Here is a 17939-nt window from a genome sequence, read left to right as displayed (position 1 = left end):
TCGAGGAAGGCAAAGTCTTAAGGTCCGAGTACTTTGATTCAGGTGCGCGATGAAGTACACCGTATGACCTACATTTCCGTGACAAGCCCCTAAGACGTCTCTCATATTCATACCATTGCTAGGCGGTGTAAAAGCCCAATAATTACTATATACAGACCTCTTTGCTTATACAAGAAAAATAATGTAATTTGGGGCGTTCATAGACATTTCGTACATAGATGGATATCTTCATTTAAAGGAGCAAAGTGCTTCCTAATAATGCTTAAGCAAGTCATTACTTCAGCAAGGTGAACTATTTATTACAAATGCGCTTCTTTATAGGTTTATTAGGACGTTAAAAAAACGTTGTGATAACGCTGCAGTCTTTCCACCGTCGTCGTCACAAGTGTTTCCGTATGAAGCCAAAGGGGGGTAACATTGAGCTGGGCGTTTTATGTTCAATGTGTCATGATGGAAAGCGAGCAAGGGCTGCTTGAAATTGTGGCGCAAGTGCTGATGAAAGGCGTCAACTGTCCTAGGGGGCGTGAATTCACAACCGAACTGGTTCAGGTGAGCAAGGGGGGTCGGTTGCATGGCTCTATCGAAAACTTCATTTCTTGAGCAGCTGGAAGTGGTTCCGCCCACCTCAATCTTGACAGCGGTTGGAATATGTCTCATGCGGTTGTGTGTGCTTTGTTTCCATGGTACAATTTGCGCTGTAGCAATAGCCACGTGAAGGCCGCTTTTCTAATTGCTGAGAGTCAGAATGACTGATGTAAATAAACAAAAGTGACAGTCATTCAACTCTTTCTTTTTGTTATAAGAAACGTTGGCTTGCCACGTGCGCGGTTCTCCAGAGGTACATGAACTGTCTTGGAAGATTATGATACTCTCCTCGGTGAGTCATCAGAAGCACAAAAGAGTTAATGAGTATCTAAGATGAAAGTCATATAAGCGACAAATAAGGACTTACTGAAACTACACTCTAAAAAAGAGCGAGTAAAAAGGGTGTCTTTTTGTCCCACAACAATAATCGTCATCTATATTGCGTTCTATCGTTGCGCTATCGCCCCGCGCCCGGTACATTGCGGTGACGATCGACATGCCCATTATCAGGGTTACATTGAATTCTCGATAGGAAAATGGCCAGCGCCGAGTTTTCAAGAAAGGAAGCGCACGCAAGCCTGATGACGATTGTTGTTGTGGGACAAAAAAACACCCTTTTTACTCGATATTTTTTTAGAGTGTAGCTGAACATTGAATTTTACACCCTGCTGGAAAATAGCGTTACAACGCGGGTATCTTTTCTCACAGTTCCCGTGTTTTGGTAAGTTTAATTTCAGGTTTCACCAGACTTCCCCTTTGGTGAACAGTTTTGAAGCATTTAAAACCTTGCATGATGTAAATATAGTGTATCAGAGTACAAATCAATAACTTTCGTAGTCACGTTTATTTCGGTCACAGCTTTTTTTTTTCAGCAACTGTCTTGTTCCACGCTCATACAGCTGCTCACGGAAAACAAAAGAGTTTATTTTGCGGTTATGAGCTTTTCTAAAGGTTTCAGTGACTTTTTTCTACACTGCTCATAGCTATTTTTGCTTAAAAGCACTCTGCTAAACAGGCCATAGCATTTGTTGTCTTCAGAATAGCTAACCGTTAGAAAGAAGAAAACGGTGAACTATTCCAACGCCCACAGTTTCTGCAGTAAAAAAAAAAACAACATGTGCTGCGAACCAAACATGCGGAGTGCCTTGGTTTCTTCCTGCCAGTGCCTAGCATGTGAATTTTATGTGAACTCTGCGCAAAACTCTTAACACGCACAGCATCGGAAGGCAGTTCGAAATACTTATCCATCGCCTCTCAGCAAAAAAGTAAAAAAAGCAGGCAGCCGCAAAGGTTTGCTTGTTGCTCTACGGGCGTATAGTGGGCTCTCTACCAAACTCACTAAAAGAATAATTGTGACCTAGTGATCACTTCTGAAATGTGTTGAATTAGTTATCCTATGATAGTTGGGACGGGCAATGTTGTACACATGAACATTCGTCTCCTTGCGCTACTGCTGATGCATCTACAGGAAACCAAACAAAGGCTCACAATTTAGTAGGGAATGGGCACTGGGCTCGTTTACATTATGGCGTTCTCTTTTCGAAGGCGAAGTTTAAGGGTAGTTCAAGTTTTCGATCCCTCAGTCTAAACTGATTCAATCCGCTTTTGTAGTTGATGATATAGGTTGCACAATCTGCCACTTGTGACCTCAGTGCTCTCAGACGACCGCAAGACCTCTCGTTCAGCCAGTGATAGCGGCTTTTTTTGGCCATGACCTCTAACCAGCTTCTACGCTTTCCTTGTTGCACTTCAAACCGGAACTTTTCACATCAGTGCGTCGAAGTACTGCAATTTTTTCAACTTCATGATAAATGACTTTGCTGTGAAATGAGAATAAACACTTCAACTCAGTTTGAAATAGCTCACCTTTAGGTTCAAATCTAACCTATTGATCATATAGAACTACAAAACCAGTCACAACAAACCTGACCTCTAGTTTTCAGACGACGAAAGTTACATGCAGCACAATATCTGAGTTGTCTGGTGTTTTACCAGCCATTGTTTCTTTAAACATGGTGTATAATGAGGGTTTGTTTGGGATTTTGTGAGGGATGGACATTCAGAAGTTACACGGGTGTGTTTAGTAATGTTTCGTGCTTCTATATTGTTTACCGTCGTAGGGACGTCTTGCCACTGAATGGACATCATAAATTTTGTTATCAATAAGCAGCAAATTACTCCCAGCACAACAGCAAACAAGGAGACCAGGTACAGGTTGGTAGCGTGGCGCAGCTGTCCCTTCTCAGTGTCATCTTCTGGTAGATGCTCCTTGAGTACGATGTACCTTTCTGGATTCTAGATTGTTGGCGTAAGTGGCAAAAGATAGCTCATTGTTGCATTTCAAAGAGTACTTATGTAGTTTTTAGGTGTTCGAAGTTTACCTTTACTTCGAGAACAGATAGAGTGAAAACTGAGCAGATTAGTGTAGATCATACATGCAGTTAGGCACAAGAACAAGAATGATTGCCTTTGTGCTAACGTTTATTCATTACGAATCACCATAAATACATTCTTCATTGCAATATTATCGACTTTATTATTTTCTTCCGATAAACACGAGCAGATATGTCAGAGATTACACTGAAGGAGGCGTAGAAGGTCTACAAAAGTACAAAGAGACAATACATTGTCAGCCCTACCATAAATCAAAAACAGTAGGCAATAAAGGATTTGTCTTACGTTCGCTTCTGATGTCTTATTTAAGCAACTGCGCTCAAGAAAAAGTAAACAAAACAGGGCTCATTTCTACATGACACGACTCAGTATAACACGAAAGTGGAACGTGTCTTCGTGAACGTATTCTTTAATGCGTGGCTATATGTGAAATCTTGCGCAACATACATTAGTGGTTGGCCGCTACCGTTTGGCGTGAACATAGCTAAGCACACGCACAGTGGTACATCTTCATCGCAACGGCTAACATTCATGATCACGACTGAACTTTTGTGGTAGCTAAAGTTGACAATATATGCCTGGAAAGAGCATATCGTGATCCCTGCGCAAATATGGCATCAAAAAGTTGGTAGATCCCACGTACAGTGGGAATCGTTGATATGCATGCGAAGCGTGATTGAGAAAAGTTATTATGTCATTTTGAAATCAGCCAACGTTAGGAGGTGGAGGTAAATGATGCCGTACATGACTTCCGTGTCACGATTATCATGTTTGAATGTGTCGTTTGCTTTCGTCATGTATTCACGCTGCGTGATACGAACTTTTGTTTATGTGGAGCTAGCAAAACGACCGCGAGCACGCTATGAGCGTGGTAGGTTATGTTGATACATGACACGCGACTTAGGATTATCATGTTTGCACCAATAATACGCTTTCTTCTTTCATTGACGTCACTTAACACCAAATTTGGTATATGTTGAGCTAGCAAAATGGCCGCGAGGGAATCATGAAGGGCCCACTATGGTCCAAAGTAGCGTTGACGCGGGCGCACGCTGGGCACAGCGTCGCTACGTTAGCAGAACGCGCGCACTCTAGGCGCTACTGGCGCGACCAGCATCCGTTGGCGCGGCCCGACGGCAACCGGAGTGAAATACAACATGCTGCGTGTCACTTCGATGCGTTACCCAGACAACATTGCGTCTCCCTCTTTTCTAAATGGAGGGACGCCGGAAGTACTGAAACGCTTATGCGTCAAAGCAACGCAGCGCGGCGCCCACCTGCGAGCAACGCCGGCGTGACGCGTTGAAATGAACGCCCGCGAGTACGCGCACTGCGTCACGTCGAACTGTGTTGGCACCTTGACTGTGGCATGCAGTCATGTTCTCGTATGACACACATCTGATAGTATCATGTTTGCAGCAGTCACATACCTTCGTCATCCATTGGCGTCACGTAATACCAAATTTGACATGTTTGAAGCTAGCGAAACGGCCACAAGAACATCTTGAGTGTGGCATGTAGTCATGTTGTTACATGATAAGCATGTCGTGATTATCATGTCTGTATGTGTCATTTACCTATGTCGTCCGTTCGCGTCGCATAATACCGAGTATGGCACATGTGAAGCTAGCGCAACGACAGGAGCGCGTCATGAGCGTAGCGTGTAGTTGTGTTGTCCCATGACACGCATCCCATGTTTATCATGTTTGTACCAGTATCGTACCTTCGTCCTCCATTCACTTCACGTAATATCAAATTTGGTATAAGTAAGGCTACCGAAACGGCCGCCAGCGCATCATGAGCTTGGCATGTAGTCCCCTACTGAAACGTTCCGCATATACGGATCCGTACATACGCAATTATTGGACTACAGAAAGCCGCATCATGCGGAAAGATGCGAACATCCGCAGCTTACGGAAAGCGCCATATCATGCGAAAAGATGCGGACATCCGCAGCTTACGGAAAGCGCCATATCGTGCGGAAAGATGCGGACATCCGCAGCTTACGGAAAGTGCCATATCATGCTAAATTACCCGATAAGCAGCTTACAGAAATCAGCATAATGCAGAAACCATGCATCCATCTGCTGCATCTTGCAAAGATCAAATGGACACCCTAGATCTCGAGTAAAAGCAATTGGCCATTCACGTTGTTTGCAAAAGCAAGTACTGTGAAGAAATATATATGAATATTTCATTCTTAATATGTTGCATGAAGGTGAAATATGTTTGCTATCTGAAACAGCCTTGATGAGTAAACAAAGGCTTGAAAGAAAAAATTGTGTTAAGAAGTTACTTAATGAGGAATTGAATCATCGGCATCTTTCTAATTGTCGTGATGCGGAAGCAAAATTACCTTTCAAATAAAATACATTACAAAACTACTAAATTAACATGCTAGCGATCATAAATGGTGGTTACATTGCAACACATTAATGCAGTGTTCCATGCAAGACCTAAAGAACTTATAAAGTTATTATTATCAATAGAGAAGCATTATTATACGCACCAGCCCTGCTACAATCAATATATTTTTTTATTTGTCTGTATGCTCCAGCTGTGAATGGTGACATTGCAGTGTTGATGGTACACAAATGAGGTGACTACACCGTAATTTCACGAGCTCCACCTAAGCCACAGGATGGTGGCACAAAACACAATGTAACAGCAATTTTAGAACGAAATGTTTAAACATAAATAATAATCATAGCACTGTGAAAGTGTGGCGCTGTGTTTATCTCATGAACGCCTTGTGGAGATCGGCGAAATGCTGCTTGAGGCTCCGGCACCTGGGAGGTCACTGCCACAGAACTTATGTGGCCTTCGTAGGCACCTGGAAATGTAATTAATTGGCACAAATAATGTCAGAGACACATGTTAGCACCTTAGTTCACATGCAAAAGAAATATACCACACATAATGAAACTGAAAATGTAAGGCACACAATCCTTCATGCTATGCATACGTGTTATGGTCTGTCGCTTGTGTTCGCTATTAGAACATGTCATACCATTCTAGTTTTGCGACATATTAGTAGGAGCATCATTTCGAAGCTTGCAAGCTACACAGCACGCAGCAACTCTTTGATGAATTATAGATTGGCGAACACTGCTTCTGGCAGTGTTTCCATGTTTTTCGGACCCAGTGCCTGTGCCACCACGCCACTGCGGAGTGCATGGCTGTGCCGACTACATGTACAATTTTAGGTGATGTCTCACCGATAGTATTTTTGAAGTCAAAACTGCATGCATATTTGAGATAGTTGTGTTTTCTTTTCTTTTATTGCATCTTATAACACTAACAAATGAGAAGTCTTTCTCTTGTATCACAGTCACATAAATTGTTTCTATGCAAGGGCAAAATTATCACTCAGATCGCATGTCGCAACGTAACGGGATCGGAACATGTATGCTACAAGCTGATTTGGAAAAAATGTGCGCTCGAAGATTGCGTAAACTTACCTCCACTACACGGAATCCTTGAAACAGAGTATAGTTAGCGGCGAAACACTATTGGTGCATGTGTAAGCTTCGCCATTCCGCCAACGAGCTGTCGCACGCGATCCCAAAGCTAAAGGCAATGAAAATTGCTGTTTCGGTGACTCGGTAATTCTATCGTCACTAGGGTTTTTTACTGAATTCGAGAACCTCTAACGATGTCCTCTGAGATTTCACACTGACGTGAAATCTCGGACGCCATGCTTTAACTGCGTCGTTCGCGAATCGTTTTATTGTGATAGCAATTATAAAGACCCTATCAGCTGGATTTCACCACCCGTGTCGGCGTGGGCGTCCACGTCGGCTTCCATGTCATGCACCGTATAGTTATACGTATCTATATATATAAAGCGCAAGAAAGAAAAAAAATCCAGACGTGTATCTAGACAGCAGTCTACGAGAGTCACCACAAACAGTGGGAGCCAACCAGTGGTTGCACAAGCAAGACCATGTAGCCATGCAGAAGCTACAAGGGCGTCTCTTGCAGCTCACTAAAAAGAACGCGTTCATTGACTATTAGGTAAACATTGGTTAAAATGTGACAAAATTACCTTACCAGCACGAAAACCTAGAGAAGAATACAGTACTGCCTTGTTTATATAAAAAAAAGCGCCAGCAGGTAAGACTTCCCACATAAGACTGAAAGACCTGCTTTACTGTATGCCTTCTTACACGAGCTGGCGACAGACGTGCTTAGTTTGCATGCCAAGTGGAGAGGGAAACTTTGCAAAGCAGTCAGCATAAGTGGGAGAATACTTATGTTCATAAGACGAGGCAGCATCGACCACTACGGATATCGCAGATTACTCCGTTGAGGAGATAGGGTGGTAACATCCGTTCTTTCACTCTCAGGATCACTCTGTAGTGATTTTCAGGTGGTAACATTTGTTCTTGCGCAGCCAGATAACCCGACAAGACATTATCTTAGCAAGGCCTATCAGAGAGTTATAGCACTTGAACCTGCGTGGTTATTATCACTGCGCAACACCAAACTGACGTGAATCTCTGTCATGAAGCTCCCGTATATTCAAGTTGGCGCATGACCATTTTAATGTATAACGACCGCTATCCACAGGTCATGACAGAAGTGTCGCTACGCGATGGCATACTAATCGCCAGTGACCTGCGCCTCAAAAGCGCATGGGTGTAGCGCATACCCATGGCAAGAGTCTCAGTTGATTCATTTCATGTATCAACTCAAACTTTCAAAATCATAAAGCGATAGTGTGCAGAAGCTAGTGGCATCGTTGTCGATAATTGAAATATCTAAATAGAAGCAAATATTAAAAATCACTGAGGCCGGAATCAAACCATAGCATCCTGCGGGTCAGAGAAGCTTTTCACTATGGAGCCACCCGGTGCTTTGCAAGAACAGTTCGCCTTACCAAATGAGCACTAATGTGTGGCTTAGTAAAATGGTTACAGATTGATTGTTGTACGCGTTTTTGCGATAATGCAAGCAAAATTAGATCAGGATTCATTTTACAAGTCGTCTTACAGCATTCAGTCGTCTCCCGAGTGGCTTTTCTTAGTGTGAATAAATATTTCAGGAAACAATTCACATCACCATGCTTCAGCTGAGTCCATGTGGACCATCCAGGAGCCAAGAAGGTGATCGCAGGTGCGTTGTCCTTCGTTGCCGCAAAGTCAAACGGTGTGTTTCGCTACAGAAGATCGACCATGAAATGAGGGAACAATGATGATGATGATGATGATGATATTGATGATGATATCGATGATGATGATGATATTGATGATGATATCGATGATGATGATGATGATGATGATGATGATGATGATGATGATTATATTAAGAATGATGATGATGATGATGATGATGATGATGATGATGTGTCTGTCTCACACCCTAACTGGCCAAGAAAGAAAAAATTAGGTAGAATGTATCACAAACAAACTGTATATCCAACGCAACATAAAGCGTTCGAATAAATTATTTTACTGAATTAGAGATTTCCATTCAAAATCGTGCTGATTTAATTAAAGATCTTTCCACGATGTAACCGGTGCTCCGGTGACCACGATCTATTAGGGAGGCTGCCATACCAGAAAAAGAATATTATAAACAACGAAATTCATTGTAATTTTTTTCAAGGACGCTTGAGGAATGTTTTTTTTTCTCGGTAAGTTGGTGCAGTTACACGATAAAAGTATTGATTCGTTGCTTCATCCTGTGTGTTTAGAAAAAGTAGGTAACGATTTAGAGCACTAGGTGCTTCATCCTTGTTAGAAAACTAGCAAAGATGTAAAGTAGCCGGAGTGGCTCTGTGGCGATATCTTGTTCTTGTTCACATTCTGCCGTGGCTCAAACACACAGTGGGATTTAGCGGAGAATTGAGTAGTCTCGTGAAATATTGTGGAACATTAAATATGATTGTTATAGATGCTTACTCAAATATAGAAAATATAGTGCTTTTATCTTAACAACAGATAATATTTTGAGTTGACGTATTAAATCATGTGACCAGGGGGAGCGATTTAGCTTATGATGATGATTGTCCTACACAGTGACCGATACCCACTGGGAGAAGGGCCCCTTAAGAGGTCGCTAGTGTATGAAGCAAATATTCACAGTTATAACGCAATCGCGTGAGAGAGGTTGTTTCGCTTAAACCCTGTTACTTGTGGGGGCTTTGCCACTGCAGGTTGTGATCGTAAAATCAGTTTTCATGAAAGAAAGCTCGAGATAGACTGAAATAGATAAATAATCTAAACATTACGTGGGAGTGAAGTATAGCTAAAACGTCATTTTCTGCTCGACGAGGCACCGCATGCATGTTATTCCTGAGCCATTTCATAGATCAGTGAATAGAGCAGCTGCTGCCACATTCCCGCTACCACAAGCCGACGCCAGAAAGTCTGTCAAATGGTTCAGGCTATGACGCTGAAATAAAGAAATCTGCTTGTGTTGCTACATCTTAGCTCATAGCGGGTTACAAGATCACCCGATGGTCACAAAGGGATGCTTCTCCGCGGGAGACGTGCAAGTTTGAATCGTTTCAGCCCCAACTATAGCTTTCAGACAGATTTTTTTGGATTTATTTGACTTAATTACCAACTGAAGAGCCCCAAAATTGCGTATATTGAGCAATTCGTCAGCAAAGCAATGCAGACGACACCATGTCTTACATACATGGCCTAAAGACAATAAAAAGTGAACACGGTCAATATAAACAGTTCTTTCTATATTTACTCTGTTAAACTGTGTAATCTCTGTGAAGCTAGCACGTATGAACCATCTGATATTATGAGCATCTTGATGTTCGAAAGCAAGTGTTTTTCTTCGGGACACACCTATCTTCATGTCACTTCAATGTACATCTTCCAAACAATAAACACTTTTGAAGATTTAGCTTCATACATGCATGTTGGCCGAATCCTCGTTCACTGCAGCAAAGCATCCTTCACTCATGCTCCCCCTTCATTTCCTTTTATCTCCGTCGTACATCATTCATATAGTTTCAAAAAGTATTACAGTGCCTAAAAAAATCTCGTTCCTGGAGGCTTCTCACAGATGAGCTAAAGAATCGAGGCGGGTTTTCAGAACATTGTAGGAAGGCGTGCGGCCCTTCGTTTCCCACATTTTCTTTTATTGCTGGTCTGGCGTGGACGTCCACTGACGCTGTCCTTATTGCTGGCGTCTTCTTTACTCGTGCTGGCTCAAATGCGCGGAGCAGCTGCGTACAACTGCTTCGTCTTTTCCGATGCACTGACGGCTTGCCATAGGCACCCGACAGTGAACCAGAGGGCGCGACGAAGCTTTCTGGGCCGCCTGACCATTCTTGGTACGGACCGCGATGGATACCAAGAAAAGGAAACTCTCGCTGAACACATTGAGACGCTGAAGTTTCAGTGCCCTTTTTAGCACGTTTTCAAAGAACGCTTCTTAGGCGCTTACGTACTCCTCGAAACCCACTACCCAATTCTCTACACATTAATAGTAAGGAACAGTGGGAGGCTGCTATGTGCAGCTCGGCGCCCGAAGTCCAGGACCAGATCTTGATCTTGGATTGGGCCAAGAGGGTAGCGGAGACCTACGCAGGGTAGGCTCCTCTGGCACTCCACCACCGCACCTTTTCCTCTTGGAATGAGTAAAGTTTTTCTCCTTCTCCTTACATACTCAGCCGTGAGCCGCCTGCTCACAACTAAAACAAGAAAGTAATATGCGGGGGCAAGCCTGGTTTTGCAGCGTCTACTCGCTAGGCTACGCATTGGAAGACTTGGTTTTGCTGCGCCGATTCGCTACCATCAAGTGTTTGGGCGCTACCATCAAGTTTGGTAAACTGCTTTACCGGATGCCTACAGGCTAATAACACGAAATAAGTAGCTGACTCCGATTATAGGTCTGTGGATTAGGGTGCAATGCATTCAGATATGTGAGCCACTCAGTTAGAGAAACAGAGAAAGAGATAGCACGTGCACACACGGACACAAGAGGGAAGTCAGGACACCACCAACCTTTGTGGTGTTCAAGTACGAAGTAAAGACTCGTCTCGCTCACTGTATTTTGTGTAGACTGGTTGTGTCCAAGCAATCTCCGACGACAGCGCAGCTCTGGCTGACTGGGCTCCCCCTACGCCATCGCCTGCCGCCGACAAGAGCTCTCGCTGAGTGGTGCCCCGTCCTCGGACTCCTGCGACAGTTTCCATCTTTCCTGCCTCCTCTTTACTTCCGTCGCTTGTTGTCCCGGTGATTTACTCTCTCCTTCCTCTCTCTATGTATAAATTTTAATCCTATCCTTTTAATCCCTCCTTACTTCCATTCCTTGAGAGCTACTGTTGAGGTGTCACACTCTGATACAGACTGTTGCGGAGCTCACTTTTCTCTTTTTTTCTTTTAACAATCACATAAGAATTAAAGACTCTATAGTAGTTTTCGGTGTCCTGAAGTTTTAGTCGTTCACGTGTTTGCATTACCTTTTTTAGAATAGTCTTGGGGCCAGGTATTTGGAACGTGAAGATAGCGCATAGCTTAGGGTGACACATGAATGGTAGGCAAGACCCACTTTGTAAATAATTAGTTGAAAATTTTTGTTACGAAAAAAGTATGACAGCTGCCACGATAATATTTAGTCAGTAAAGTTGCATCAAATATATGGTGTCGGCGTTGTCTTTTTCTCATTTGTTATTTAATACAACTAAATATATCCGACCGACTAGCAGTTGTAAGGCACCAGCAATAGATAGATAGCCATGAACGACTGGGTCCTACGAGAGCCCAGAACGAACCGAGTCATTATGATTCGAACGTACCATTCACCAAATCCCAGACATGACTAACGACACTCGTGAGAACAGCACCGCGCGAGGGCGCTGCTTTTCAGTTAATAACTAGAGTGCCTTGATTCTTATTAACTGCTGTGACAGCCATCTTGCTCTGCACATTGAAAAGCTCCGAGCTGCTCTATCTTAGATACTTCCCCCACTTCTCTGACAGTCTGAGTTATTTCAGTCACAGCCTGTAGCTGCACTTCGTGTGTGTTTATAGGACCCGGGGGTCTAAGAGGTAAGATCCATCATTTATTACTGTCAAATCTGTTGCCCTGTTTGTGGTGTTGATTGGTTGATATGTGGGGTTTCACGTCACAAATTCACTATACAATTTTGGGATACGCTGTAGTAGAGGGCTCTGGAAATTTTGACCACCTGAATTCTTTAACAATCACCCAAATCTGAGCATTCAGACCTACAACATATTCGCCTCTATCGAAACTGCAGCCACCACAGCCGGGATTTGAATCCGCGACCTGCGGCTTAGCAGCCATGTACCTTAGCGACTAAACCACCACGGTGGGGCTGTCTGTGGTGAAGGTGTGTGGCGCTACAATCAAACGCAGTCATCATCTTTAATGCTCGCGCTCTGCGTCGCGCACGTTTCACTGTTCGTCGAATCTGGTCGGCTTGATAGGCTTCGTAATTTTGCATCGAGAAACCACATCGGTTTTCAGTGTGCGTGACCTCTCCTTCTGTACCACGCAGGTTGACGGACAGTCTTGTAGAACATGGTGAGTTAATTTAATTTTTGCACTAACATTTGGCTGAAAAATAACGCCTCCAAACAACGCAGTCTCATGAGCTCCACCGCAACAGATACTTTTTTTTTTATTCGCTCGGAACAACCGAAATTACGGAAAGGCCAGAGCACTTAGAACACATAAGTATGCACGATAAATCACGGCGAAACCTTGAAAATGTTCGGATGATACACGTGCAGATCTGAAATGCACCGCTCTTAAATTTGGTAATTTAGGCTTCGCGAATTCTTCTGCAGTTACTTGGTATAAATGCTCATATAACAAGTGTATTATAGCAGCCATGTGCTGCTTGCTGACCTATTGGTGACGCCGTTTCGTATAGTTGTTCCTAGGTGCGCGAAGAAACGATGACTGTTGATCCCGTACCTGCTGCATAATAATGTCATCTTCGTCATATAATAGCCCTATGTACATCGTCGAGTCTTCACGACATATACAATATAGCTCCACAGTCGCCACCAAGAAGAGCAGTGGCACTGACTAGCAATTCATAATATTCAAGCGTATAAATACCCGATAAAATGGCGTGAGTGACAGGCGACGCCTAAACACAAAAACTCCCAAGCATTTCCCCGAGGTTGAACATGGTTAAGTGCGAATACACAGGGTGATGCTATGAGGGGTATTTATTAATTCGCACTATTATATTTATTAATCACACTATGGTGCCTTTATGGTGTAAAGGTTCCTGGGAATCGCAATTTTATCACACGGGGGAGTTTACATTAACTCACTGGGGAATGCCAACGGATTTTAACTTTACTCCCCCTCACGACCCGGTCTCGACGGGAGACTGAGAGAGAAGGCGGGCGCGCGAGAGAGAGGGGTGCGCGCGCAGCTGCAGCGAGCGAGGAGAGCGGAGGAGCGAGCGAAGTGGGAGGGGGTATAAGGCGCGTTACTGACACCGATATCAGCGTCGCGTCCGTAGCTTATTCGGTAGAGCGTCAAGCTGCGGCCCGCCAAGTCCTCTTTCTTTTAAAGATAGAGAGAAGACTGCGGGCGCCGCCGACGGCGGTGGATGGTTTGGGGTCGCTTATAAAGTGTATTCACACTTAAAAAGAAGGCGTCTGGTGCGCTATCCAAACGTTGCACGTTGGGTCCCTGCCGGCGGCAAGTTGTTTTAAATACGACGCATCTCTTGTTCGGCTTTAAATCCCGAGGCGGTGCCGGCGTCCGCCCTCAAACTACGCATGCTCAACTCTCCTCCTTCTCTCTCTTCAACAGCTTTGTGTTACTTACTCTCTTCAGTTATCTCTTACCATCTGCTTGCGCTCACTGCCCCCTCTTTCCTCTAGGCAAACCACTCAGTGGCGCTAACACCCTCAATGCGCATGTACATCACCTCCCCTTTCCTCTCCTACACTTCCGTTCTCTCGCCTCCTAACACTGACGCAGCAAACGTCTGTTAACCCATGCTTACGCCCGCGTTTCTTCTAAGAGTTCCTCACGGAACGTGCAACCTTCAAGCCACAAAGCGACGAAAACGCTGCTGAAATTTTCGGGGTCAACCAGACTCTGCTAAATTACTGTGACATTCCCATGCTTGAGTGTGTGCGCGTTTCCAATATTCTTTTCGTAACCACCCCTTTCTCTCCTTTTTCCCACCTTACTTTTTCAGGCACCTTTCCCTTTTCCCAGCGTAGGGTAGGAACAAGAAATGTTCTTCTGGTTATCACAGCTGTTTACTGAACCGCAATTTCTCCTACCTGAGGCGTTTGCACCGTCATTGCGCATGCGCGCCCCCTACCCCTCTCTCTCCTCTCTTATGCTTCATTCTAAAGCCTCGCGACGCCGACACAGGCAGCGTCAGCTAGGGAGTTTTTTTTTAATTAAAAATTCAAACGATATCTACGGAGAGAATGATGATGAGTGGGGCGAAACTTCGGAGGATTTTATCTTCAAACCGTGAATCGTCCGTACGCTGGCCACGTCCGTGCGTATGTCTGTCAGTTCTTTCGTCCATCCGGACGTCTGTCTGTGTTTCTGTTTGCCCGTCTGTTAATCTATCTGTCTGTTTCTTTGTCAATTTGTCTATCTGTATGTCTATCCGTCCGTCTGTTTATCTACTGAACACTAAATTTACCGCCATCTCAAAACTTTTCATCATATATTCATCATATACAAGCAGGCCATCAACAGAAATTTCAAGAACTAACCGACAGGTGGCAACCAAAGATATGTAAAAATCACAGCATATTCATGGAGTAAATAATAATGAGTGGGACGAAGCATTAGGGGGTTTTATCTCTAAGCTGTGAAGCTTCCTTACGTCGTCTGTCTGTCTGCCTGTCTGTCTGCCTGTCTGTCTGCCTGTCTGCCTGTCTGTCTGTACACCTGGCTGCCCGTTCATCTGTGTGTATACCCGTCTGTCTGTATGAGTGTCCATCATCCGTCCATTTTGTGAACACTAAAAGTACCGCCATCTCGCATCATTAGTCATGTATTCATCAAATACAAGTGCCGCTATCCAGCGAGCTTTCTAAGAACTAAGCGAGAGGTGGCTACTTACTATTACAACTGCATACATTGGGGCCGCACGACCCACAGTTTAAGGAGCTTCACCCCGGAAAATCGCCGCGGACACATTGAATGAAAGCGAATTGTGGGTCTCTGTCTCCAATTAGAGTTTTCTCTGTCTCACTGTGCACTACCAGCGATTGACATGTTCTAATAAGGAACAGCGGTTCACCAGTGCGTGTTTAGCGCCTCCCAAAGATTCTCTCTTGTGCAACGCCGCGATGTGTGGCAGCGTCAACGTCGCCATCAGTGTAAGCGTTAGCGCCCGCTGTTTCCCATCCACACATGATTTCCCTAACTGGAGGTGGCATAAGTTTTGTGTCATGTTAGTCTACTCGCACCTATTTCACAATAACTACACTACTTCACGCTTTAATAAATGCGTGCTTTGCCACATGATAAACGACAGAGCCGGAGGTGATTATTACAAGGTTGTTATTACAATGAGTGCTTTTCACAGCATATCCACGAAGTGAATGATGATAAAAAGGGCGAAGCGTCTTTCCGTCCGTCAGCGTGTCGAACCATCTGCGTGTCTGTCCGTTCTTTGTTCCGTCCGTACTTCTGTCGATCCGTCCATTCACCCGTCCGTTAGTCTCTCCATGCATTTGTCCGTCTGTGCTTCGTCCGTCTGTCTTATGATCTGTGCTTCCCTCCATGCATACTTCCGTCTTTCCATGCATTTGCCCATCCGTGCGTCCGTGCTCCTGTCTGTCCGTACATACGCCCGTCCATCTGTTCGTCTATGCTTCCGTTCATCCGTCTGTATTTTCGTCCGGCCATCCCAGCATCCGTGCCTCAGTCCAATTGTCCATCCACAGGCATGGACGGACAGACACATGGACAGGTGGACGGACGCTGTGATGTGTACGTAAGATTGGCACTGCTTTGGTGTGTGCGTAGGGAGAAGAGAAGGAGGAAGACGCTGGCGCACGTGCAAGAGGACACCTCTGCGGTGAGCTTGAATGGCAGAGAAAGAAAAAGAAGGGTACCGAAGGTGCTGGGCATTCAACGGAGTCAGGTTACCTGATTAGGCCCGCGGGTCGACGCCTGAGACGCGGTCCACGCGTATTTTTGACGGGCTCAATGTGGCCGCTGACGTTTTTTGTCTGCGACAGCCCTCTTCATCAAGACTCCAAGCTCCTTGTTAGTCTCAGCAAGCCGCCGGTAACCTCTCCCAGCCAGTTTTCTGCTATCGTATTGGCGCCACGTCATCGAATCGGCCAAAGAGCTCGACTCCCCGATGGGTGAGCCTGTGTCAGCTTAAAGACACTCTCTGTTAAAGCGCGACGCTCGCGAGTACCTTTTGTTAGCTCGTTTGTTTGTATTTGTTTAGTTCTGTCTTCGGCTTTGTGCTCGTTTACTTTTCATGTTTTTTATAAAGTGTAGTTCGAAACCTGCAAACAGCCTCACCATTTTCTTGAGAGCGTTGCCGCCCTCGACGCGACGTCTACTTATAATAAAGAGCCCCATCACTGACGCTTCGCCCTATTCATCATTAATCACTCCGTGGATATGCTGGGATTTTTAATAAAACTTACAGTTGTGAGAACAATGAATGTTCTGTCTATCTCGTCGTTTTCTATCTTTCAAGCAGTGCCCCCTTTTTGCTTCAATAGATACCCAAACCAATGCACACATCTGTCTCCAATTATGCACTATTCTGCTGTATCGGAATGCTGTAACACGAGATTGTGTTCGTGCCTCAAAAGGGCACCAAATTTTATGACGAACTTGATCGCTAATTTGTCAAAACAAATATGGGCTGACCAAAAGCGTGAGAAATGACGAGCTACTCCGACTTGGAAAACGCTGACATAGAATATCGTTGGGAAGGGGTGAGCTATGTGTCGCTACGTACGAAGACGTGCTCCTATAAAATAGCCCTGGCACACCACCGGTGCCTGTGTCACAGAGACGACAGCAGGAAAAGCTGTGCAAGAACGCTGAAAGAAGCGCGTTGCAATAAGAAAGCTGCACTCATTTGGGTTGGTTGCACAGAAAGTGTAGCAGTGGTACAAGGAAACTATAACAGCAGTACTGTTGGTGCGAGGGAATTCACTGACTGCCATAGAGGAATCAATTGCTGCGTTGTCGGAGCTCTAGCAAGCATTTAAATCCGAACAATAAGAAAATTTATCACGATGAGTACATGAATATAGTTCACATTATGTGCCTTATTTGCAGCCAATCAAAATTACCAGCACAAGGACAGCGATGCATCACAAACTGTAGTAGAAATTATTGAATCATGACGCTGTCGTTGGCGTAGCCACGCACTTCGGAAACAAATATAAATATCAAAAGCTTTGATATCACTACTTTCACTGGTGCTACATAAGCCAAGGTACGCAGAAAGTAAATCGTCTAGGAGGTCGGCTTACTAGGAGGTCGGGTTAGGTAGTAAGAGAAGCGAGACCCCGATAGAAGAGAAAGACGTCTAGAAACATTAATACACAATGAGCTTACGTCCACAGACTGGAAAAAATTTTACCTGGCTGTGGCGTGTCTGGTTTTTTTCTGTTCGCGTGTCTGCCCGGTACGTTTCTCGCACAAAAACATCTAGATCCTCTTCCTTCAGTAAAATAGCCTATATTAGGCAGTGCTCCGGCTTCTCAAAAGTTGTCGACTTTCTTTCAATCAGTGAGCGACGAGACTTATGTTGACTACATGCTGAAAGTGATGTTTACGTCGAATTCTTTAAATAAATGTGATTCTTTCTGTTTTACTCAAGCGGATACGACAAACGATGAAAATAATAAATAATGAAACGCCACGTAGTTTTTGATTTCTCAATTTCTTGTGAACAAGCCTAATTGAAAAAAAAAACTATCCCATCAAGGTGCCCATGTTTAGAAGGAATATGTCATGGTAAAAATGCCAAGGTACTGCAA

The 17939-nt window shown here is 44.4% G+C and overlaps 1 protein-coding gene across 1 annotated transcript in view; it reads left to right on the top strand.

Annotated features, from left to right (window-relative positions):
• The first annotated feature begins 450 nt into the window (after positions 1 to 450).
• The window catches only part of LOC142802959 (uncharacterized), a 36440-nt gene continuing 18951 nt past the window's right edge, over positions 451 to 17939 (top strand). The window contains exon 1 of the mRNA XM_075888043.1: positions 451 to 549. Within this exon, the coding sequence (XP_075744158.1) occupies positions 451 to 549 (99 nt within the window). The remainder of the gene's footprint in view (positions 550 to 17939) is intronic.

This window comes from Rhipicephalus microplus, chromosome 3 (assembly GCF_043290135.1).
Source record: "Rhipicephalus microplus isolate Deutch F79 chromosome 3, USDA_Rmic, whole genome shotgun sequence".
Taxonomy (NCBI): Eukaryota; Metazoa; Arthropoda; class Arachnida; order Ixodida; family Ixodidae; genus Rhipicephalus; species Rhipicephalus microplus.
The sequence above is the reverse complement of the archived record's forward strand: the minus strand, read 5'-3'. Positions and strand labels throughout refer to the sequence as shown.